This window comes from Euleptes europaea, chromosome 6 (genome assembly GCF_029931775.1).
Source record: "Euleptes europaea isolate rEulEur1 chromosome 6, rEulEur1.hap1, whole genome shotgun sequence".
Classification (NCBI taxonomy): Eukaryota; Metazoa; Chordata; class Lepidosauria; order Squamata; family Sphaerodactylidae; genus Euleptes; species Euleptes europaea.
The window spans coordinates 26,006,349-26,031,609 of record NC_079317.1 but is presented as its reverse complement, the minus strand read 5'-3'; the positions used below and the strand labels follow the sequence as shown (position 1 = coordinate 26,031,609).

At 40.1% G+C, this 25,261-nt stretch overlaps 1 protein-coding gene across 2 annotated transcripts in view; it reads right to left on the bottom strand.

Moving 5' to 3' along the window:
• Positions 1 to 1,599: 1,599 nt before the first annotated feature.
• The window catches only part of RPS6KA5 (ribosomal protein S6 kinase A5), a 55,546-nt gene continuing 31,884 nt past the window's right edge, over positions 1,600 to 25,261 (bottom strand). Inside the window, exons 6-17 of one of the 2 annotated variants that reach the window (XM_056850704.1) lie at positions 23,630 to 23,713; positions 21,921 to 22,024; positions 20,791 to 20,941; positions 19,889 to 20,050; positions 16,000 to 16,125; positions 15,150 to 15,283; positions 13,849 to 13,942; positions 11,508 to 11,678; positions 9,388 to 9,579; positions 8,518 to 8,677; positions 4,527 to 4,690; positions 1,600 to 1,881 (exon numbers count right to left, since the gene is read on the bottom strand). In XM_056850704.1, coding sequence (XP_056706682.1) covers positions 1,642 to 1,881; positions 4,527 to 4,690; positions 8,518 to 8,677; positions 9,388 to 9,579; positions 11,508 to 11,678; positions 13,849 to 13,942; positions 15,150 to 15,283; positions 16,000 to 16,125; positions 19,889 to 20,050; positions 20,791 to 20,941; positions 21,921 to 22,024; positions 23,630 to 23,713 — 1,782 coding nt within the window. In that variant the 3' untranslated portion in view covers positions 1,600 to 1,641. The remainder of the gene's footprint in view (positions 1,882 to 4,526; positions 4,691 to 8,517; positions 8,678 to 9,387; positions 9,580 to 11,507; positions 11,679 to 13,848; positions 13,943 to 15,149; positions 15,284 to 15,999; positions 16,126 to 19,888; positions 20,051 to 20,790; positions 20,942 to 21,920; positions 22,025 to 23,629; positions 23,714 to 25,261) is intronic. The other variant, XM_056850703.1, reaches the window with a different exon arrangement.

Here is a 25,261-nt window from a genome sequence, read left to right as displayed (position 1 = left end):
ACATGCTGTGTTTAAAGGATTTTGTTCCCTCAATATCCATTCACAAGTCTGCATTTGATTTCTCGAACACAGATAACAGATGCAACTATGTAAACAAACCATTTATACAAATAGCTAGAAGAATATTTTGCATAGGATCTGGATTTAAGTTATTCTAAAATGCAGCAAGGTATTCATAAAACCTATCAGACAGACTCTATTAATACAAATAGCTATGCATAAAATTTACTGTACACATGGCCCCACTGAATTCAAAATAGGACGACACAGTGCCTCTTTGCAAAACCGGAGCCTATGACCTGTAGAAGTGCTCTGCATATGTTAACAAATTATGCTTCACAATTTAAGATATTACCAAAGATGCATCAGAAAAAGTCACATTTTTGATTCCCAATATTACTACCACAGCAGGATATATCTTAACTGCAGTAGAACACAGTGTATACATGTGAAGCACAGTGTTCATAGAAAGTCCCTTTAGTTTTTCCAGTGCATAATGGCTGAAAGTTAGAACATGCCCCAACATGATAGAGGGCAACATCTGAGGAGTATTGCGTATAAGAATGAGAAAACAAAAGCTTAATATTGCAAGGTTGGATGGTACTATAAATTTGTAATTTTCACCAAAATTGCTAGAGCAGGTTACAAAGCATCTTTGAGAAGCACTCATCACCTTGTTGTTACTCGTCAAGACTGATTATACGCATATCAAGCCATGCAGTTGCAATAAGTAGCATAAAAACATTTGAGTGTTTTGCTACAACTATATAGCAACTTGTAAAATATATTGGGTATTGCTGCATGCACAGTTTTTGGGCCCACAATGTAACAGGAATACAGAATTCCACTTGAGAAACTAATCTGATATTTAAAAACTGAGCATAATTTATAAGATAATACTTGTTCAGAAAATGCTTAAACACATTTTTAGTTCTGAATGCTTAAGAAAATGGCAGGCTCGTTTTAGAAATAAATCAGTGTCTTTGAATTAATGGGGGGGAAAACACCCTAAAATATTTGAAAGCAGAAAACACAAAATCGCCAAAATCTAAGGTAGAAGAATGCGTATTTTTCTGCATACCAGAAACCAAACCATTGCACTAGCCAAATGTTACTTATGTCTTATGCATCCATTCCACATGCTAAAGAAGATATTTGAATCGGGCTCAGTTATTCTCGTGCATATGTCCTGTAGAAGTAATATAGGTGCTTCACAAGCGGAAGGATTTTTTTAAAAAAATCCTGACGATACGTTTCAGTACCAGACACTTCAGCTTGTCACACTTCTATTGTACAGAAATTTCTAAAGAAAGACCAGCCATAATACAGTCAATGTTCCATGCATCTGGGGTTGCCATGGCTGGGCAATGGAGATTTGAGACCTCACAGGGCTGCTTCCATTTCCTTAATTTTGGGTTTCTTACCATACAAAAACATTCTGGAACATGTAGTTCTTATCTGGATTCTGGTGATACTCATAGCAGTTTAACATGCCCTATTATAAATTAGGACTGAACTAGAACATTGACAAAGAAACTTTATAAAAATATATACCTAATGCAGAAGATATTAAAATCAACAGACATTGCTGTGCTAAATGGAGTACATATATCACCAACTGTATAGCCAATTCCTTGCTTTTCAGTCAGAGAACTGGAAAATGGTCTCTGGAGTATTGCTGTCTGTGGGATTTGTTGGCTGCAGTGTCTTTGTAGGAGTAGTTTTACCATGTGAATGAGAAGAGGAAGAATGAGAACTTTCACTGGAGCTGCTACGTGTTTCTGTGCTTGTGCTTGTCTTTTTCATCTTCCTTCTTTTTGCAAGAGGTGCCTTGTCAACATTCTGAAGGCAAAAGCCTTCCCTCTTGTACTTGTTAAAGGCCTGTTTTAGAAGAACAAATAACATTCTGAGTATTTAAACTAGAGTTTAGTTGCTTACAAATAAAAGTATTAACGATATTTTGCCTAAGAAATCATCACAATACAAATTCCAAAAAAGTAAGAGATGACTAAATTTCTAACAAATATATATCAAGACCTATTGATGTAGGGCTACTATTCTAGAGAACTGGAGAAGTATTTTTTAATAAGGAGGATAATAACCAAAATGGGAGAAAATGAGTTCCAAACAGTTTCTATGTAGTCATTTTAATTTACCGTATATACTCGGGTATAAGCCGACCCGAGTATAAGCCAACCCCCCAAATTAGAGGCCAGAAAAGGGAATTTCTTATTGACCCGCATATAAGCCGAGGGGCAATAAGAAATTTCCTTTACCCGCAATGCTGCGCTCTAAAATGGCGGCCGCCATTTTAGAGCGCAGGGCCCCTGCCCCAGGTCGCCCTCCCGCCGCCTCCCAGGCCCTCCCGCCCCACCCCACCCCACCCCACCCCCAGTGCCATCCAAGGGGGGGAGGGGGAAGAGCCCCTGAACCCCCTACTTACCGGGAGAGGCGGCGAAGCGGCGGCGCGTCCTTCCTGGGCTGGCAGGAGGCCCCTCCAGCCGGCAGCGAAAGGCGCCCAGGCGCGTGGGCGGTAGCGGCGCGACGGGCAGGGGCCTCCCAGGGCCCCTCCCGGCGGGGAAAATTCGGTGGGGGCCGGGGGGGGCAGGGCAGTCTCTCTGCAACTGCAGAGAGGCTGCCCAGGGCCCCTCCCGGCGGGAGAAAATGGCGGCGGGGGCCGGGGGGGGCCAGGGCAGCTTCTCTGCAACTGCAGAGAGGCTGCCCAGGGCCCCTCCCGGCGGGAGAAAATGGCGGCGGGGGCCGGGGGGGTCCAGGGCAGCTTCTCTGCAATTGCAGAGAGGCTGCCCAAGACCCCTCCCGGCGGGAGAAAATGGCGGCGGGGGCCGGGGTGGGGCCAGGGCAGCTTCTCTGCAACTGCAGAGAGGCTGCCCAGGGCCCCTCCCGGCGGGAGAAAATGGCGGCGGGGGCCGGGGGGGTCCAGGGCAGCTTCTCTGCAATTGCAGAGAGGCTGCCCAAGACCCCTCCCGGCGGGAGAAAATGGCGGCGGGGGCCGGGGGGCGCCAGGGCAGCTTCTCTGCAACTGCAGAGAGGCTGCCCAAGACCCCTCCCGGCGGGAGAAAATGGCGGCGGGGGCCGGGGGGGCCAGGGCAGCTTCTCTGCAATTGCAGAGAGGCTGCCCAAGACCCCTCCCGGCGGGAGAAAATGGCGGCGGGGGCCGGGGGGGGCCAGGGCAGCTTCTCTGCAATTGCAGAGAGGCTGCCCAAGACCCCTCCCGGCGGGAGAAAATGGCGGTGGCTCGGCAGCGGTGGTAAGTTCCCTCCTCCCTCCTTCCCCCCTCCCTCCTCCCCCCTTCTACCGTATTGACCCGTGTATAAGCCGAGGCCGGCTTTTTCAGCCCTTTTTTTGGGCTGAAAAACTCGGCTTATACACGAGTATATACGGTACTTCTACTGATGGTTACCTTGAAGTAAGGTTTTTTTCCTCCTGAGAAGGGGAGTTGCTTAAAACCAGAAAATTTAAACAAGTTTTCCTGCAATTAAATTGGGAGCAGGCTTTCTAAGCCACAAGTTACAAGATTGATTAGTTCCTACTCTCTTATGAAAACTTCAGCAGTTATATGGCCTTCCAACAGCTACCATACCCCCAGCCAGTAAGAATTCTTAATTTAACTGATTCACATTTCAGATAAATAGATTTGGATAAATTTAGTGAGCTACACATGAAGGAAGTCTAAAGATAAAGCTTTTTCATTTCAAATGATGGTGCAGAGTAGCAACTTCCTTGGAAGAGAGTTAGCATGAAAGGGGATTTGTTTTGTTTTCTTAAAAATCAGTTTAAAGAACTCATTACAGGAAAGGAAGGAACTAAAGAAGGCCTCATTAGAAAGTGCTACTGAAATAGCATATTTTTCTTCATATTTTTCTTCCTCATCTTTTTTAATCTCCTTTTGTCCTTTGCCTAGGTAAATTCTGAATGTCTTAAGACAGCGGACTGTTTTTTCTTATTACATAATGTCTGCTCTAAGGCACTGGGAGATAGCACACTAAACATCTAAACAAACTTTTCATTATGTATATATGTACTTAGGATAATATTTCTTTTACTATTTTCCATTGTCAACATGATGGATGCACTCACAAAAGAGACCCCTGAACTCAACCAATGGAGTGGACCAGAATGCAATAAGTATTTTACAAGAGGAAAGGATTACTCCACAGAATGACTAAAGAGTGACAGAAACCAGACTGGGGTCTGACATCTCTCCATTGTGGTTGTGTACCAACAGTTGCTTCCAGTCCAACTGTTCCATCTCCCACAACTCCTACACTATTCCACTGCTTCAACAGCAACTATTGCATGTTCAAGAGGCCAAGGGGATTGTGACAGAGAAGGGGGAAACGTCAGGTAAAAGAAGCCAAGAAGAAACATGCCCAAGTTCCAGCCAAGACACTAAATGTTTTTGTGTGAATGATTATCACCTAAAGTGTATCTTACTTTAAACTGGAAGGCAGACTGAGAAAAGCACAATGATTTACTGTTTCAAAAGTAAGATTACATAAGCTTACATTAAAGGTTGCTTTGACGTAAGTGTGGACAGCAGCTCCTGAAGATCCTAAAATGTCTGGAGTCATTAATGGGTTGGATGACAGCTGGCTACCATCTTGAAGCCATTCATTGTATCTCAAACTGGTCATTTTAATTCTCTTATTCGGATCCACTGTAAGAAGTCCTAATAGGAATTAGGCATTTTAAAAGCAATGAGTTATTATTTATCTTTTAATTGTCCTTATTAAATATTTGCTTATAAACAAACAAAATGCTGATTTATGACTATATATCAACACAGTTCAAGAAATTTTAAGATTGTAGAAATCAATTTACTTAAAGTGAGAACCTAGATTAAGAAAAGTTATTCATAACTATCATAATGTATTTGTAGAAATTCCAGGAAATTGTTTTAATGCTACATAACTAAATTATCTCAGTAGCTAGAGTCCAAAGCAGAGGCACTTCTCTAAAATGTATTATCTGCCTGAAGAAACATAATTTAGCAAGGCCCCCTACATATCAGATGCATCCAAGGCTGCCATAAATGCAGTGAGTTCACGGAAGTTATTTTTATCAGCTTCTCCTTCCCTCAGAAGCCTCTGTGCCCAATCCCAATTCATCAGCCATTTTTGTGATCTGTTCAATATATTTTTAAGTCCTCTGATGGTGAGGGGAGGCTTTTGTTCAGAAACCAGAGATGTAGGGGAAGAATCAGCCATTCATACGATTCAGAATCTGAAGCTAAATCTTAATGTCCATCTGAGGATGATAATACTGATAACAGCAGGTGGCGACTCAGGGTGATGGATGTTTGAATGTGAAGGCTGCAGTATTTCTTTCAGTTTATGTACATAGTTTGTTTGTTTTTGTTCTATGGTGTGTAAGCTGTTCTGGTATTGGAAAGATGGGGCAAAATTTTGCTTAGATGGTTGAACTTCCAAATTTTCAGCGAGTCAGCTTTCTTCTGCCCCTGAGACTGAGGTTTTGCCTCCCAATCTGCAGGTACATCTACTGATATATCTTCCATCTGCCCCTCTGAAAGGGATGCTGTCAGTGATCTTATCAACTTCTCTGGTAACTGACTGATCACTTTCCAATCCTTTTGGAAGACTTCCAGGACTGGGGTAACAGTATCCTGTATTGGCACTGATTTTTGAGGTGACACTGAAATATTGGTGGATGCAGGTGGCTCCCCATGTTTTGATTTGTTCTTTTTATGCTATCTTGAGAACTCCTCTGAAGTATGATGTTTAGCTGCCTTTGATTTTTGTTTCTGTGTCTTAAGCTCAGCAGACTTCTTTGCACAAGAGCTCTGTTTCTGGTGATTAGACTGGGGTGTGGATTGCATGATACCGATGCCATGGAATCTGACATTGTCATTGCTCACTTTGCCAGGACCATGGATGAAGATGCAGCTACTTGATCTGCGCTAAGAGCTTTCTCCCACAACAGAGTCTTTAGTCTGTTGTCATGATTACGTCTAGCTTGTTTTGTAAATGCTGGCAGGCATCCACATTATGCTCCTCCCCCAAACATAAAAGACAAAATATTGTCGAAGGCTTTCACGGTCAGAGTTCATTGGTTCTTGTAGGTTATCCGGGTTGTGTAACCGTGGTCTTGGAATTTTCTTTCCTGACGTTTCGCCAGCAACTGTGGCAGGCATCTTCAGAGTAGTAACACTGAAGGACAGTGTCTCTCAGTGTCAAGGGTGTAGGAAGAGTAATATATAGTCAGAAAGGGTTGGGTTTGAGCTGAGTATTGTCCTGCAAAAGTATTGTCCTGTAAGTATCAAGATAATGTGCTAATGAGGGTATGGTATGTTAATATGGAACCATTGTATCCTGAAGTGATCTGTTAATGTGTGTAATCCAAAGCTAATCTGTATGGCTATTGTTGAATGTTGTCTTTGTCTGGAGGTTTTTCAGGGCAGGAAGCCAAGCCTTATTCATTCTTAAACTCTCCTCTTTTCTGTTAAAGTTGTGCTGATGTTTATGAATTTCAATGGCTTCTCTGTGCAATCTGACAAAATAGTTGGTAGAATTGTCCAGTCTTTCAGTGTCTTGGAATAAGACCCTGTGTCCTGTTTGTGTCAGTCCATGTTCAGCCACTGCTGATTTCTCAGGTTGGCCAAGTCTGCAGTATCTTTCATGTTCTTTTATCCTTGTTTGTATGCTGCGTTTTGTGGTCCCGATGTAAACTTCTCCACAGCTGCAAGGTATACGATATACTCCTGCAGAGGTGAGGGGGTCTCTTTTGTCTTTTGCTGATCATAGCATTTGTTGTATTTTCTTGGTGGGTTTAAACACTGTTTGTAGGTTATGTTTTTTCAAAAGTTTCTCCATCCTATTTGAAAAAACATAACCTACAAACAGTGTTTAAACCCACCAAGAAAATACAACAAATGCTACGATCAGCAAAAGACAAAAGAGACCCCCTCACCTCTGCAGGAGTATATCGTATACCTTGCAGCTGTGGAGAAGTTTACATCGGGACCACAAAACGCAGCATACAAACAAGGATAAAAGAACATGAAAGATACTGCAGACTTGGCCAACCTGAGAAATCAGCAGTGGCTGAACATGGACTGACACAAACAGGACACAGGGTCTTATTCCAAGACACTGAAAGACTGGACAATTCTACCAACTATTTTGTCAGATTGCACAGAGAAGCCATTGAAATTCATAAACATCAGCACAACTTTAACAGAAAAGAGGAGAGTTTAAGAATGAATAAGGCTTGGCTTCCTGCCCTGAAAAACCTCCAGACAAAGACAACATTCAACAATAGCCATACAGATTAGCTTTGGATTACACACATTAACAGATCACTTCAGGATACAATGGTTCCATATTAACATACCATACCCTCATTAGCACATTATCTTGATACTTACAGGACAATACTTTTGCAGGACAATACTCAGCTCAAACCCAACCCTTTCTGACTATATATTACTCTTCCTACACCCTTGACACTGAGAGACACTGTCCTTCAGTGTTACTACTCTGAAGATGCCTGCCACAGTTGCTGGCGAAACGTCAGGAAAGAAAATTCCAAGACCACGGTTACACAACCCGGATAACCTACAAGAACCAATAAAAGACAAAGGCTACGTCAGTCTGTGGATGGGATTTTTCCCTTGTAGCCAGAACAATTCTCAAATGTTGTGTGCTGTGCCATAAGCCCACAGCCCACATCTAAGTAAATTTTTCTTTGCTCCTCTTTTGTAGCATTTAAATAGATCGTTTGAAGAAACTGAGATTGAGAGCATTCCTCGAGAGGCAGCTGCTGTGGTGGCAGTTAAGGAAGAACAGATGGATGGGTGAGCATGTCTCCACCTCGCTCGTGATGAGCAGTTGTTGTGAGTGGGGAGGCTCACACTCAAAGTTTTGTAGCTTTTATAGGTTCCGAGGCTCTGCTAAAACACTCTTAAGATCCCATTTGTGATGCACAGAAATCATGAAGAAGAAACTTAATTTCGCAAGGCCCCCTAAATACCAGTTGCACCCAAGGTTTTCATAAATACAGTGAGTTCATGTAAGTTATTTTTATCAGCTTCTCCTTTCCCCAAAAGCCTCCTGTGCCCCCTTGAAAATAGTAAGTCAAGGAGGAAGAAATTGGCTGCAATCATCCCCTCGTTCTTTCATGAGCTTTTTGCTTCATTCACAGGACTTGTTCTGCTCATGCAATAAAGGGGGAAATGTTAGCCAAATCACCCTTTTCAGCAGCTTTTCATGGACTACAGTGTACTGCTGGTAAAAGGGGATTATACAAATCACACCAATGAATTTGCTCTATTTGCAGAAATTGGGATCCAACCCCCTTCTTTTTACATACTTAAATCCAAGCTGGAAATTTAGAATGGCATGCTGAAACTGAGTTTCAAAAAAGACTGGTGCAAACATACTGGATCAGGGCCAAAGGGATCAGTTAGGGCTAAGGATTTTGATGTGTTGTACAGACTTCAATAGAAGTGCATTAAGGAAATTACTGATCAATATATACCTTGTATCAAATCTTTGGCTTCTTGAGATACATTTTTCCAAGCATCTCCTCCAAATGAAAACTCCCCTCTTTTAATTTTCTTCATAATTTCCAATGCATTTGTATATGTTATACTTTTATCTTGAGATTGGAAGGGTACTTGTCCTGAGAGCATTGTATACTTTTGAGAAAAGGAAAATACTAATCAATAATGCATACAACATAAAATGTACCAATTACCTTCACATTAAAATATCTTTGTGAAGATCATTTTTTCAAGCATTAGTATTTTGAACAGTAGTTTGCTATGATATCTTAAGTATACTAAAAATTCAAAACTGGATAATTTATTCTTGTTTCAAAAATACAATTTAGATGATGGTCTTTAAACAAGCCATTTAAATCAGCTAATATTTTCACAAGTCACAGAATGGCTGAGTTTCAATCAGCTACTTTGGAACCAAGCGCTAGAACCTCATCTTCAACATCCTTTTAATGCCTAATTTGTATAACTATGAGCCAGTGTAGACAAATTCATAAGCAGGGCTAGCATTAAGTACATTGTTGACTCTGTAGCCTTTCGTGAGCAAGTTCCCTGCTCTTGCATTAACTACAGCTAAGGGATACATCAACATAGCCATCAACAGCAGTTAAGGACAATCAGGTAAGAGCAAGCCTATGGCCCATTATTCACATCTGAAGTTCACTTAAGAGAGAACCATTATTATGTCTGCACAAGTTTGATAAAATATCCCGATTTTAATCAAACACGAGTGCTGAGAATTCATTTGTATAGGACAGTTACGGCCATTTTTTACTCCATCAAAGATTATACCACGAAGTATGCGGCAAGTTTTTAAAAACTGAATAGTAAAATAAGTACTTACTTACCAAAATGACTCCTAGACTCCAGAGATCACATGATTCATCATAACCATTATGATTTAAGAGTTCTGGAGCAGCATAGTGAAGTGTAAAACATGGAGTCTTAAGTGGTTGATTGTCAGGTGGTTTTAAACGGGCAAATCCAAAATCAATTATTTTTATTTCAGAATTATCACTTTCATCAGTGAATAATAAATTCTAGAAAAAAGTATATCTTAAACTTAGAAAGTTACAAAATGTGTTGTCAGTACAACACTAAATATTAGCAACAGAGGTTATAGGAAGAGATCTGCTTATTTTTTAATTTATTAATACATTCATATCCTGCTATTTCCCATGGCTCAAGATGGCCTACAAATTCAAATGTAAAATATTCAATAAAACTACCAAATAACCCCCATCTCCCTTTAACAAAGCCTGCAGATAGCTTTATGTGCACAAAAATGTCTGTGATACATACATCTGATACCAAAATTAAAGCTTGATCACCCAAAAACATAAAAAGGAAATACAAATATAAATAAATGATTACACATTAACAGCCTCCTAACAATAGGCCAATAGCTCTATGAACTTTAAAGAGAAAAAAAGCAGCCCAATCCGTGGCGGCCAAGAGCGGTGCAGCCGTGCTGCCTCCTCAGAGGCTTCCTGGCCACCAAAAAGGAATTTTAATGTATTCAAAATACAAAACAGAGGAAAAAAACCCATTGCAGTGCAAGGGGGCATTCCCGGGGCGCAAGGAATGAGGAAGATGCCTAACAGCAGCTCCTCCCCCAGGAACACTCCGTGAATGCCCCCCACACCAGCTTTCCCTTCTGGGAAGTCCCTGCTGGTGTGGTTGTGCTGGCAGCAGGTTCCAGTGGAGCTCTGTGGCTCCCAGACGCTGGCGTGTTTGCCCCCTTGCTGGCATAGGTGCCACCTTATTCCGTGATAAGGTGGCACCTACGCCAGTGCAGGGTCACATCGGCTCCTAAAGAGCTCCACCGCCCACTTCAGGAATGGGCTTTAAGTGTTCCATCTCAAGTAAAAAGCAAATGTATACACCATTGGGATGGCTTATATACACAACTGTTCACAGCTGGATTACGAACTGACGGGAAACTCCTCACACACCCCCATCACAAACAGCTTGGGGGATTATTTCCTGTTTCCAGTGTAAAATGAATCACCTCATCACAAGTCTTATTGACGGTTCACCATGCATGGGTTGTTAGAAAAATACCTCTTTACAATCTCTTGGGAACTCTGCACTTACATTATTAAAGATCCCCTCATCCAGCAGCTGTTCTGCCCCCACTCCTCTGGTAAAGAACATTATTTTTAAATGCTGCAATGACCTATCCATCTATTATCATCCCTTTGGGATGGCAGAGATTGTTTCTGATCCTGGACAATCCCAGCAGTTTTGGTAACCCATGTGCTGTTCCTTTTTTGTTTTTATCTGCTTATGCACTTATAGCATGGCTTATATGCAACTTCCTTATTTGCAGTAAAAAATTGAACTGAATAATGAGAGATGACAAACTTAATTGGAAAAAAGATGTGGTCCCAGAAAACACTCAAAAACACCCTGGAGAACAGTGGAATAATGTTGCAAAGATGAATGGTAAGAACTGCAGCAATCCATCCTCAGATGTCATGTATCTGTTTTAGTTGCCTTATGCAACAAAAAGTCAAGTAAATAATTTTTTGTGCAACAAAAAGCCAAGTAAATAATGATCATCCAACTCACCAATTCTTAAAAAAAAAAAAGCAGTGAAGCTGTCAGGAAGTGTTGGGGGACAGTTTAAGACAATAATAATCAGTAGAACCAAACAAGCACAGAGCATTGTAATGAAGGTAGCTGTGTGATAGTGGCAATCACATGGTGACAATTTTTACTCAAAGATAACAAAGACAAGGGACCAATTTACAAGCCTAATTTGAGGCTCACCAGTTTAACTAAGTCCCCAGTGAATAACTAAGGATAGAATTATCACTAAAACTATTTACCTAGGACAAAAGATAGATGCTTAATTTCATAAACAAACAACAGTAGTCAGTATAAACTTCACTCTAATGAGGATGTGCTGCTTTAACGATTACCAGGCAACTTTGACACTGTAACAAGCTAACTCATACCATACCTCAGGTTTTAGATCTCTGTGGACTACTCCTACATCATGCATATGGCTCACTGCTGAAACAAGTCTGCGCATGATAAAACTGGCTTCACTCTCACTGAAGAGTTTTTTCTTCCGGATGCGTTCAAGTAATTCACCTCCTTTTAGAAGTTCCATTACTAGAAATGTGTGAAGCTAGAAAACAATACATAAGTATTCAAGCGTTGTTAGTAAAGTTCTTCAAACTGAAGAGGAATGATCATCAAAAATCAGTAGGAAAGATTCATGCAGGACAGGTCTATCAGTGACTACTGGCCATGGTGACTAAAGAGAATTTCCACATTTAGAGGCAGTAAACCTCTGAATACCAGTGCCATTGGGGGGAAAGCATCAGCCTCTATGTCCTACTGGCCCTCCAGGGTAACTGGTTTGCCACTGTGACAGACAGGATGCTGAACTAGATGGACCGCTGGTCTGATCCAGCAGGGCTCTTCTTATGTTCTATTTAATTAATGTAAATAATGTTTTAAAAAATTTTGAGTTGAAAAAAAAAACTAAGGAGTTGATAGAAGAACAGGTGAAAGGCAAACACAAACAAAATAGTGTATCACTGAATCTGCCTACTGCAGTGTTTTTAAGAGTTCCAAGAGTTGAGGCAGGTTGTCTTCTAGAATTAGAACTGAAAGCACAAGTTACTTGTACACTAAAAAAACGTTTTTTTGGCAGAATGTGCCAGAGTAACTTGCTATCATCAGAGAAGCCTACCAGATGTGCTTCTGCATTAGCTATTTCTGGTTATACCTGGGTGTCAAATAATTTTACTGCATCCCTTTTCCGGGAGTGATTGAATGATCCCGTCACCCCTGATGTAGACACAGGTAAACAGCCACAGCAGAGGCTAATTGGAAAGGGACCTGGACAAGGCAGTAAATAATTCAGAAAGATTGCTGGGAGCATCCTCTCTGGGTAGAGGCTTTGTCCTAACAGAACCGTTTCATAATTTAGTTAGAATTTCTCACAGCCCATCAGGAGCTCTCACATAGCATTCAAGTGTGCCATACCATCATGGCTTACTAAATCGGAAGAGAAAGTGAGGATAATGGAGGCAAATCACTTCTTTTTGACAAAGCTCTTAATAATGAGCAATGCTAAGATCCAATATATTGTCTTATTTGCTTGTATTATTTTTGCAGAACGTACTTTAATTATTGGTAAAGTGCAGCTGGAAAACAGTGGCTATGGTCAAATGGCGCACCAAACCATGTTTTAGAAATATACAAGCAAACCTCAGGTCCATTAGCTTTCTCTTCCCCTTCTTCTTCTCCTCCATGAATGCTATAATTCCTTCCCTCCGTTTCAAAGAAAAAAAGCTTTTTGTTACATAGGAAATGGCAAACCATTATCTTCATTTGCTTTCTTAACCAGAACTGAAGACTACAGCTGCAATCCTGAAGGGAGGGGCAAAGCTCCTCAGAAGCTGGCGTGACCCCATGCCAGCATAAGTGCCCATTTAATCCATGATAAGGGGCATTTATGCCATCATGGCCTCAGGATGCCATGCCGCTGCTCAGGGCTCAGGTGCCAGCACAGCCTGCCAAACAGCGTTCTCCTGGTAGTGTTCTCCTGCGCCAGCATCTTGGGAGGCGATCCTGGGACATTCTTAAAGGCAGCTTCCTAACCCCTTTCAGGCTAGGAATGCCCCCCCCTGCCCTTACTGCAAGCTACACCACCTTTTTAGGTTGCGTAAACCTGTGGAACATTATGGAGCAGTTACATAGGGCTTACAAGTAAGGGCAGCTTTCTGGCTTCAGTGGGGGGGGGGCTGGAACTTGATTCAGAGGAGGTGTGGCTATGCCACCTCCAGCCGCTGCATAGCCACCACCACCCCTCCTCAGGAATGGGCTGCCTGTGTTTTCAAGGAATGGCTTACAGGGCAAGCACAAACCATAGTTTGCCAACTCATGTGTAATGGCAAAATTAGAGGTTGCCTCAATCCTGAAAGCAGAAGAGGAAACAGTGATGTGAGAGGGGAAGTGTACCATGCAAATTCAAGGCTTGCTTATGTAATGCCACAACACTATTATTTTTTGTGAACTGGTCAATGACTTGAAAAACATTCCCTCTTGAATATGTATGCATTCAATGACATGTGGTCTAACAATAAAGTGCCAGTTTACCTCGTTTATCTCCCTGTGAAACCAATTAATTCAGTGTATATCTATCAAATAGTATGCAAAATATGTTTTGCACTGTTTGAGTAAATAATACTGTATGTGTGTATGTATATGTGCGTGTGTGTGTGTGTAAAGTGCCATCAAGTCTCAGCCGACTTATGGCAACCCCTTTATTACAATACTGCAAATACCTGATCATGATAAATTTCATACAGCTTCACAACATTGGGATGTCCTTCACAGAGTTTTAGAGCTGTTATTTCTCTCTGGGTATTGGCTTCTAGCCTGAAAAAGAAAGAAGCCAGCCTGTGTATCAATTCAACAGAGCAACTTGTTATAGTGCAAGTGTTACAATTTCTTTTCAAGTTTTAAACTATCACCAATGAGTTTTCTAGAAGAGAAAGTTATGAAGACCAAGCTCCAGTATCAGCTACGTCAAAGGACACATTCAGTGACATTGGAACCCTACTGTCCAAAAGAAACCAATGAGTCTGTCTTAACCTAGTAATATTAATAACTAGTCACCATAAGGCTTCTCTCACAGTTGGCAGGGTCTGGTGCATGCTTTATCAGTTTTTATTTTTTTAAAAATCTATGAGGCTCAGGAGATGATGGGCAGTTAAAAAGGTAACTGCACTTGCTGAATAAATTCTACTATATTTTGGAATCACAAATTTTCCTAGAGAATAATTTTGCCAAATTAGACATGAAATCTTAATTCATAATACCCTTGTAGCATCAAAGGCAGCCTCAAGAATGTATACATCATACAGAAACATGTATAGGGCAGAGAATCAATTCTCCCTTCACTTTCAAGTAATTTCCCCCTTTCCCCCCAACCCATTCAGCATGCCAGTGTGGTGTAGTGGTTAGAGCCTCAACACAGAATCTGGAAGACTCAGGGTTAAATTCCCAGTCACCATGAAACTCATCGTGGGCCAGTCACTCTCTCCCAGCCTAACCTCCCTAATATGGATGTTAGGAGGATAAAAGAGGGAAGGAAAAACCACGTACACCCTGAGTTCCCCAGAGGAAGGGCACTATTATAATGTACTAGATAGACAGATAAAGAAAATAAATATGCATCCATCAGTCCCACTGAATTTAATTCAAAAATTTAGTACAACATATGTACTGAGAACTGAATTGTGAGAACTGCTTTAGGTCCCACTATACATCCCTATAGGATAGCAAAATTTTGAATATATTACCAACATTTATGTGACAGCTTAGCATGCTTACACAGCCTACAGAAGGATCAGCTGGAGACAAATTTCGTATCATTGCTTCATTTGGTTTTGTTCTACAAAGGGTGACCATTTAGTTTAATGAAACTTCTTCTCAAAAACACTGTAAATCTTTACACTAAACAGTTTAAGCGTCTTCTTAAATATTCTTTAAAAAACAAACTTTTTAATTTTAAAATTATTCTTTCATTACTCAAGTTTATTAACAGTAACGAGAAAATAAAGCATCTTTACTGTTTCTATACCTTTTACTAATTATTTTTACTGCATATTCTTGGCTAGTTTTCTTGTGTAAGCATTTTCGACAAATGGAAAAGCTTCCTTCTCCCAGTGGTTTTTCTTTGAGATCCAGTTCATAATGAAGATAAAATGGAGAGTCCTGGAAAAAACTGGCTATATTAAATAATATTTAACCAACAGGATCAATTGAGAAAGAATAAATTTACTTCAGAATTATTATTCTAATAATATTTGTACTGTACTACAGTATACCATTGATTGAGGTTTCCTGGTATAATATATTTTTCTGCATTCGAAACAATGAATGTAACAGGCTGAATAAATGACAATGTATAATAGTTTACTTAATTTAAATAGTATTTTAATATCTTCAATTTAAAATGTATCTTAATATTCAGAAAACAAAACAATGTACAGTAGATGAAAAATCTATGCATGGCAGGAAAAAAACAGGCTTGATTAATAGCCACTAAAATGTAGTTTTTGGAATCCAAGGATTTGAATTTTTTCAGCACTATAAGAAAGCACTGAAAACTATTTGAAAGGAAGTTACACAGTGCTTATATTTTCACATTTTAAAATAAATTCTGACTCTTTCATCTATGTAGTCTTCATGAACACCTTTATATTTCTGAATTATCTGTCAACTAAAAATTTCTGGTTTAGATTCTTAGGATTGAAAGACCCTGCAAAAAAGGCATGGAATACAGCACAGAAGGGGCTGGACCTGAATAGGAAATTGCTACCATTACCCTTGCATGAATGCTAGATGTCCCCTTTAGCAGACTTGGATCCAAGCCACTTGAAACAGAAAACCACTTAACATTAAACAGCTAGATTAACTCTTAATACTACCTTCATCATAGCACTTCTGGCAATACTTGTAACTCCAGGTCGGTCAACTTCTGTCAGAAACTGTATGGGATCCATGGTGGCTGCATTGCGTTTGAATAAGATAGAAGGTGCAACAAAGGAATACCCCTGAAGACCAAGGAGATAAGATAAACAATCTCTAAAAAGGACAGAAATCAAATTTTAGCCAAAATTTCAATGGTTAGAGCAGTCATAATTCAGACAAAAAAATTTTATCAGCCTGAAGTTGCGCACAAATCACCGTATTTAAGGAGACAATGTAACTTCATATCAAGGACAGTAGAGGAAGTTCATCTGCAAGAAGTTATACCACCTTCTGCTCTAAACAATAACAAAAATATCCCAATAAAAATAGACTGTTAAAAAATGCTAAAAAAACTGACTCACAGCTTCAATTCTTTTTCACTGATGACAAAGGTTCATACTTCAAACTGGCTAGCTTCTCAAGACACCTATAGTTAAGGTATCAAACAAGTTTTTATTATGATAGGGCAAATGTCAGAAACTAACTGGTAAAATCAAGTGTGATTTACTAAAATGTCAATGAATTACCCGGAAGTATTCAGTTTTGCTGATCTTTCTATCTACAAGGAATTCCAGTGATTTTTAGACATGAAAATATGTATATACATCCCAATCCAGCAATTCTGCATGCCCAGAAATGTGTCATATTGCATGGGCAGATATCTGAAAGAACATGTTAGCATGAGGAGTAGGAACTAAGTCCCTACTCGATGGATTCTGGTCATTAATACCATTAATAACATACTATTCCCTTTTTGGCACCAGGAGACTGGGTTTGGAGGAATCCTCTCCTACAGCAATGGGCACAGAGCTCCACTGCTGCAAACAACAATCTCTGAATCAGAGCTATGAAGTGTAATTGAATATTCTAATGCTCTGTTTCATGCAGGGACATCAAGGATTTATTGGTAAGGTGGGACATTCTCTCACAAAACAAAGGAGGGGAACAACTGAAACCAAACAGGTTAATCATATTTATCCTGCTATTATGTTAAACTACATTAGGATGTTTAAGAGAATTGCATTTTAGTTTTAGGAATTTACTTTCGAATAGCTGGAATAAAATGGTTCAGACTTTTAGAAAACTGTAGAACTATTTATGTCCAGTAATATAATTGGACTAAGACATATTTAAGAGCCCCATGGCGCAGAGTGGTAAGCTGCAGTACTGCAGTCAAAACTCTGCTCACGACCTGAGTTCGATCCCAACGGAAGCTGGTTTCAGGTAGCCGGCTCAAGGTTGACTCAGCCTTCCATCCTTCCGAGGTCGGTAAAATGAGTACCCAGTTTGCTGGGAGTAAAGGGAAGATGACTGGGGAAGGCACTGGAAACCACCCCGTAAAACATAGTCTGCCTAGTAAACGTCGGTATGTGATGTCACCCCATGGGTCAGGAATGACCCGGTGCTTGCACAGGGGACCTTGACCTTTTTAAGACATATTTATGTAATTTTCCAGGAAACATGGGATAGCTTTTATTTTGTTCATAATAAAAATACATTAAGACTGTAGTCCTATGCATACAATGGAACTTTCTTCAAAATAAACAAACACAGTGTCATGCTATAAGTTACACTATTCACCCCAAAATACACCTCTGAAATTATATTTACACCCAATACAAATTCCAGTGCCAAAAGGCTCAGAAACATTCTGAATGCACTTTGAAAGCCCTGAAGAAGTAATGGTAAATTACCAACCCCCATATTATATCACAGTGTTCTTACACTTACTCCTTCAACTACATCACTGGGAAAAAAATTACACCCCTTTTCCACTACACTTTATATTTAGATCTGTTTCATGTTTAAAGATCTCCTCCACAGAGTACTGCTATTGGAACAGCTAGGTATGTCAGGGCATGCACAAGGTGCAAAATCAAGGATTCCTATGGCAAGCTTTGGAAATGAGCCTCCTGCTCATGTACCATCTTCCAACATGACAATAGTGACAGGGATACTTTACGTGGAAGATTTTTAAAAGTATTAATTAGAATAAAACTTATAAGGTTCATAATAAGAACAGCTCTATCAGAGCAGACCAAAGTCCTACGCTCCATCATTCTCTTTTTCATAACAGCCAACTAGATACCTCTGGGAAGCCTACAGGAAGAAACTGAATGCAATAGCTTCCCCCTGCTATGTCCCCTTCCCCGAAAGGCATCTAGAAGTACATATCCTCTGAACATGGGTGGGTAGCAACCATCAACCCCAGTTGACTTGAACCACAGACTTTCTGGGAGTTGACTGTTAAACCTATGCATCATTTTGGAAAAGCCCTTGGGGTCCAGCCAGCTGTATTGGCTCTTTATACATTCTATTCTCCCTAATAAAAGTGGTTATTTGGGCTGTGTGTTGAGAAAATTTTTGTTATAATTTGGGATCTGGAATTAGAAGAGGCAACCTTTACTATGATTGCCAGTTTTGGAGCTGGACATTATCAGTACAGGTTTAAATCTCTGTGTGGGTATGTTTTGGAGGGGGTTCTGGATTTTTGGAAATCCCACTGTATGGGAAATTTGGTGAATCAAAGAAAAACAGGACACCTGCCGCTGATGGTAAGCATCCAAACATGAAAAACCATGTGGACTTTTTTTGGGGGAAAGGGGTTTCATAAGATGCAAGAATCCCGGATTTGTGTAACGATTTAGGAAATTACAGAAACAATGTGAAACAGCTATTTTTGTGTATATTTTTGGCTCAGAAATTCTGGAACTCATACCCCTATTAGTTATCCCTTTTTGTTCCTATAGAACTTCCCTTTCCTGTTAGTAGACTTTGAGCTAAACATATAAAGTGCTTTATGAAGGCCGACCCTGTTCTTTATTTTGCCCTTGGCTGTTTGCATCACTTCCTTTTATTCCATGACCACAGCAGTTCTGCTCCCTGTTCACGTCACCAACTTTGCCTTACTCTTTTGAGAATCTACATTTTTACTTAGGTTACTCCTCTGACTTTCCCTCACTCAGACACCTTGGCCCACCAGCTCACTGAAAAGACCAAACTACATCGAGAGTCAGATCTTCTCTCCGAACCTGTAGAGGGTATGCAACATGGTGCAGGATAAAGCCCACTATTACATATCCTGCTCTCTCCTACTATTTTTATCATTTTCCTTCTTAATCTAAATTTGTAGAGCTGAGTGAATGAACATACAAATGTTGCCGAAACTTTTTTTCTTCTCTAATTTATTGTGGAGTTTACAACGCTCCAAATTCTGGTCCTTGCACATCTACTCAACAGAGTTGTGACACTACCAGTGTACTCCTAAGCAGTGTTACAGCTTTCTAAACCCACTGAAGTCAGTGGGCTGAGAAGGATGTGACTATGTTTAGGATTGCACTCTGCAACTATGAAAGATATTCCACAGAGGAAAAATAAAACAGAACTTGGTTTTCAACATCATATTTACCCTCCTTTGTGCAACTGTTATTCACTTTCAAATCAATGACCACATTGTGCCCAATGCTGCTTGTTGGATTTGGTCAGCCTGAAATCTCTGCTTCCCTTTTTAACATTTTCAGTCACCATCCACCAGCTAAGCTCAATATATATCCCAAACAGCTCTTCACCTTTATCCCTTATGTCTTCCAGTGCTGAACACACCATTCAGAAAATGTTCTCTGCACACCCATAAAAGTGAAGGCAAGATGATGATAACTCACAACCATTAATATTTGCAATCCATTAATTTGTTTATATTGCACAAAGATAACTCTATACTAGCAATTTTCATTCATTTAAATTGCCTTCTTTCAAATCCCTACATTAATTTTGACATTTTAACTATCTTTCTACCACAACCTCAACACAAACACCCACAAATTAATATTATGATACAGCAATTACCTGGAAGAGCTTATCTGCAGCTTGTGGAGTGGTTGCTGGAGAATATGTTGGATCCATTTCTGTAAACTCCTCTGCAAAGTTACTAACATCCAATTCGTCACGAATTACTGGCTTAAATGGAGCTGGCACTTTTTTGGCAGCCATGTGATCCCAGTTTATTTTCTAAACCAAAACATTAATTTTAGAAGCCAGTAGGAAAAGAAACCTTTACTGCAAGTTGAGGTTCATCCAGTTTTCTGCTAGCAAGAGCCGATACAAATTGTTTCGGGGAGCCTGATAGTCATCATCACTTCATTTATCCACTAGAGCAACTACTGAGTTCTCGAACACAAAGTACAGACAGCAGCAAATGGCTTTGATCTCTGCTTTGCAGAAGTACTCTTGTGTACTTTTCTAACTTTAGATCTTTGTCCTCTGTGCTTTAAAGAATTAGTTACGATCAGGACCCAAACTGCCAGCTTCCTAACCATTCCACCCTCATACCCACTTTAGCAGGATGTCCTGCACAGCAGCACCACATGAGCCATTTTGAGGCTGCCACTGGAACAAAATACTTCCCCAAGTGCCAGCCCATTCCACTCGACACAGGGAGGACTGGAACCTGCCCTATATAATTTATATGTTTCACTCATTTTAAAGTGTAAAATAACTTCAAATGCATCATGATTACAGTTTAAAGTTACTCTTACATCAGTTGAAACGTGGATAATGATGAACTGATGAAAGCTATCCACACATATTTCAAGGTAGTTTATGGATCATACACAATACATAAAAAAGCTCACATCTCCACAAGCAAAACATTCCAAAGTGTATTCTCTAAAATTAGGATATTTATGGAGAAAAAGTTTCCAAAGGGGGAAAAATAGAAAACTAAAATGGACAATATTATTTTTTTTCACCTGGAAGAAGGGATGTTGTTTGATTTCAACAGCACCACTTGAACCACAGCCCAGTCTCTTCTTTGGATCTTTTATCAGAAGACGCTGAATTACTTCTTTAGCTTGAGCACTCATTTCTTGAGGATAAGGAGGCTCACTTTTTAATATTCTCCTGAAGAACATAGACAGTAATTAACAATTTTGGAGGAATCAAAAGAAGCCAATGAAATACCCACCGAATTGTGGAAGTGTCTATGGAAATATTGCCATGGCTGATTTAAAACAAACCGAATCAGGTTATTGGTCTATCTAATCCAACACTGTTTGGAAATCTATTGCAAGTCAGAGTGAAATCTCAGAGGTCTTGTTCTACCACTGAACTATGTAAAAGGTAAAGGTAGTCTCCTGTGCAAGCACTGGGTCATTACTGACCCATGGGGTGACGTCACATTTTGACATTTACTAGGCAGACTATGTTTACAGGGTGGTTTGCCTTTGCTTTCCCCAGTCATCTACACTTTACCCCCAGCAAGCTGGGTACTCATTTTACCGACCTCAGAAGGATGGAAGGCTGAGTCAACCTTGAGCCGGCTACCTGAAACCGACTTCTGTCAAGATCGAACTCAGGTTGTGAGGAGAGTTTTTACTGCATTTTACCACTCTGCGCCACAAGATTATGACCCATCCTTTAATCCTTCTGAAATAAAGCGCTAAAATGAGTAACATAATGCACAACACAAAATTGCTACTACCCCAAAACCTGATTTACTGTCATGTAAAATATGAAGTTGGATTAAAAATGCACCATACAAATGGGCCTTGTTAACTAATTTAGAAATTTAAAAAATTAATGTGAAAAAATGTGGAATTGTTTATACATGGAATCAAAATATTTAATGAATTCAACTCTAAGATAACACTGTACCTTAAATAGAACATAGTATAGGACACTATTGTTCAACCCCAAGAAAAGAATATCTTTATCAACTTGCATAGCAGGAATGTACCCTAGTCTGTACAACTGTTTGAAAACCATTGGGAGTGGTCTAAATTTAATCTATTACAAGCGGATGAATACATCCTTTGCTTATCCAAAAAGGTTATAAAAATATAAAAGCTACCAAATAATTTGCAACAAAGTTATAATTTACCTAGATATCTCTGTTTGTGAGTTTCTCTCGCCATCAACTGTAAATGGTGATGCTCCAGTTAATAATTCATACATTAAAACACCCAGACTCCACCAATCAACAGCCTATAAAACAATAATTATGTCATGAGACTAGAAAGGACATTAAATAACACATTCAAGGAAACAACAAAAAATAATGAACAGCTATTTAAAAAAACATTGAAAGTAATAAAGATGGACAAATGTATAAAACAGACATAGTTCCTTCATGGCTGCCCTTCCCAGTCTCAACCTCCTTCTGATTCTTGGTTACACTCTTCCTTTTGGTTAATGATTGAGCCAAGGAACAGAAAAATCTTTAACAATTTCAATTTCTTCATCGTCAAGCTGTGTAATTCCTCAGTAAACATTACTTTTGTCGTCTTCTTTTTCTTTTTTTATGAGGAGGACAATTGGGACCAATGGCAAAGTGGGTTGCACAGACAAAATGGATTTGGGGTGCGATGACTGCTCTTGCACAGCGGATCACTTTGCTACTGGGGTATCAGAGACCGTCAGGGCTTTCTCCCAAAGGGCTGCCTTGAGGCAGAAAGCCCTGTCACTTAAGGCCTTAGGAGTGAAGTGTTGGCAATGCCTGCAAGACCCTACATTGTGGGACTCTCCAAGGCATAAAAGACAAAAGGGATGCTCATCAGTCTGAGTCATTTTGGTGCTACACTGGGCACATTTCTTAAACAAAGAATGCTGGGCCATCGAAGAAAAGAAACGACCCTACTGCCGAATCAATCGGTGAAGTAATAAAGAGCAAAAAGAGTACATCTTCTCCAGTTGCAGGCAAAGAAAGGACTGAGGGCAGGAAAATGCCACATTGTGCGCTCGAGAGGAGGGGAGCAGTTTCAGTCGATTAGGGCTAGAAAGTTCTTTCTCCACAGTGAGATTGCACAGAAGAGTGACAATGTACTACAGATACCGATTGTATTATTTGGATGGATTTAATCCCCCCCCCCGCTTTTTTTTAAATTTCAGATTTTTCTGCAAACACGGGGCCATTTTTTAGGTTTGTAGAAATACCTGCCTTCTCTGTTCATGGCTCCAATCTCTGGATTTTAGTATTTACATATTTGGATATGTTGAGAATTAGATATATGATAAAAAGAGAAAAAAATAATTGTTCTTAGACTATTACTACATTATTTTGGCTCTACTGGCCTTTCTTCTGATAAAATCATACTAATAAACCTAGGGGCCGTTTGTTTCCTTGTATTATCAACAGCTTGCAGTTCCATACACAGAGCCAGCAGCTGCCTTTGAGACTGTTATGCTGGCATTTACTTCCTGCACAGCATAGCTGTATTACACAAGGGCCATTGTCCACAAAGAAGTGATGGGGGTGGTCCCCTCTATTCCCTTGCACGGCATCATATGACCCTATAATCTGTAAGGGCCACAAGGGTCAGCACAAGCATGCACCAGTCAAATGAGTGGCTACCCAGAATAGAACTGTAATTGTGGTACTGCAGACTATGCTAATCAGAGGACCGACCATTTAAACAAAATCTATTTAGTTCATAAGGTTTTGAAAACCTCTTTTTATTCACTGTTTTTACCGTAACAACATATCCACAATATCTTCCATTTAACCTTGAAAGACACATAGAAATATCTAATTCACATACTCATATTTCATCAGAAATTGTTCAGTGACAAAAGAAGCTAAAGAAAACATACTTTGTCATGTCCTGCCTCCCCTCCTTTGACAATATCTGGAGCCATATATTCTATAGTTCCACAGAAGGAATATGCTCTTTCATTCTGAAAAATGAAAAACCAAAACAATAGCCAAAGCACAAATTGATATCAGGGTCATAGGAAACAAGCATAAGAGAAAAGCGTACTTAATGTTTCCAGCACTTCTACGCAGTGCAAGATGGCCTTGGAAACAATTATTACCACCTTTAAAAAAAAAACATAAGAAAGGCCCTGCTGGATCAGACCAAGGCCCATCAAGTCCAGCAGTCTGTTCACACAGCGGCCAACCAGGTGCCCCCAGGAAGCCACAAACAAGACGACTGCCGCAGCACCATCCTATGTTCCACTGCACCCAAAATAATAGGCATGCTCCTCTGATACTAGAGAGAACAGGTATGCAGCATGACCAGCATCCATTCCAACTAATAGCAATGAATACCCCTTTCCTCCCTGAACATGTCCACTCCCCTCTTAAAGCCCTCCAAGCTGGCAGCCATCACCACATCCTGGGGCAGGGAGTTCCACAATTTAACTATGCGTTGTGTGAAAAAATACTTCCTTTTATCTGTTTTGAATCTCTCACCCTCCAGCTTTAGCAGATGACCCCGTGTTCTAGTATTATGGGAGAGCGAGAAAACATCAATTTTACAAACCTATACCTTTCAGCCTACAAACGTAGGCTTATCAGTCACCATTTTAAAGGCAACACAAGCATCCTCAACAGTGGAGCAAAACTATAAACAGTTATTCTATAAGCGAATGATGAAAAGGAGGCCATCTTTCTGCAGAAAAAAATATTAGCACAAAACCTTTATAATTTAAAGCCTGCTTAATGCATCACATTTTCTAGGACATATCAAAGGCCAATATTAGGTAACCATTAGAACATATAAAGTGGCCCTTGTTGTATAAGTGGCTTAAAAAAACCAACTTTGAAAACCCGTGCTCTGGTGTCTCTAATACGTATGCACTCAAAGTGTTGTGTGTGAACAAGAAAGGGAGGGAAAGCAGCATGGTATAGGCCCTGGAGGTTATTGGCCTTGCTGATTTCCATCTTTGGCCAACCTCCTTGGTGAGGCTTTTTATAAGAGCCAGTATTGACTTAGGGCACCATCTATGTTTAAATTGGGTTTAGTTTTAAAGCTTTAAGCTATATGTTTTAATTATATATTTATGTGCATTGATATGTTTTCATTTTGTTGGAAGCTGCCCCAAGCCCGGCAGTGCCGGGGAGGGCGGGGCATAAACTTAATAAATAAATGATCCAATTTTGTCAGATCTCAGAAGCTAAGCATGGTTGGAACTTGGAAGGGAAACCTCCAAGGAAGACTGCAGAAGAAGGCAATGGCAAACCACCTCTGCTTAATCACATGCCTTGAAAGCCCCTTGCTGGGGTCGCCATATGTCAGCTGTGACTTGACAACCCTTTACACACACATGAACAAGCAAACATTAATTTTTATGAACGTGAGAAATAAAACTTATAAAAAATTTTGAACACTGTATATCAAGTTACCTAACTGAAAACATCAACAGATTTTAATAACATTTAAGGACCATCTGGTGGTTTGAATTGAGAGATCTTTAAAGGTAAAGGTCCCCTGTGCAAGC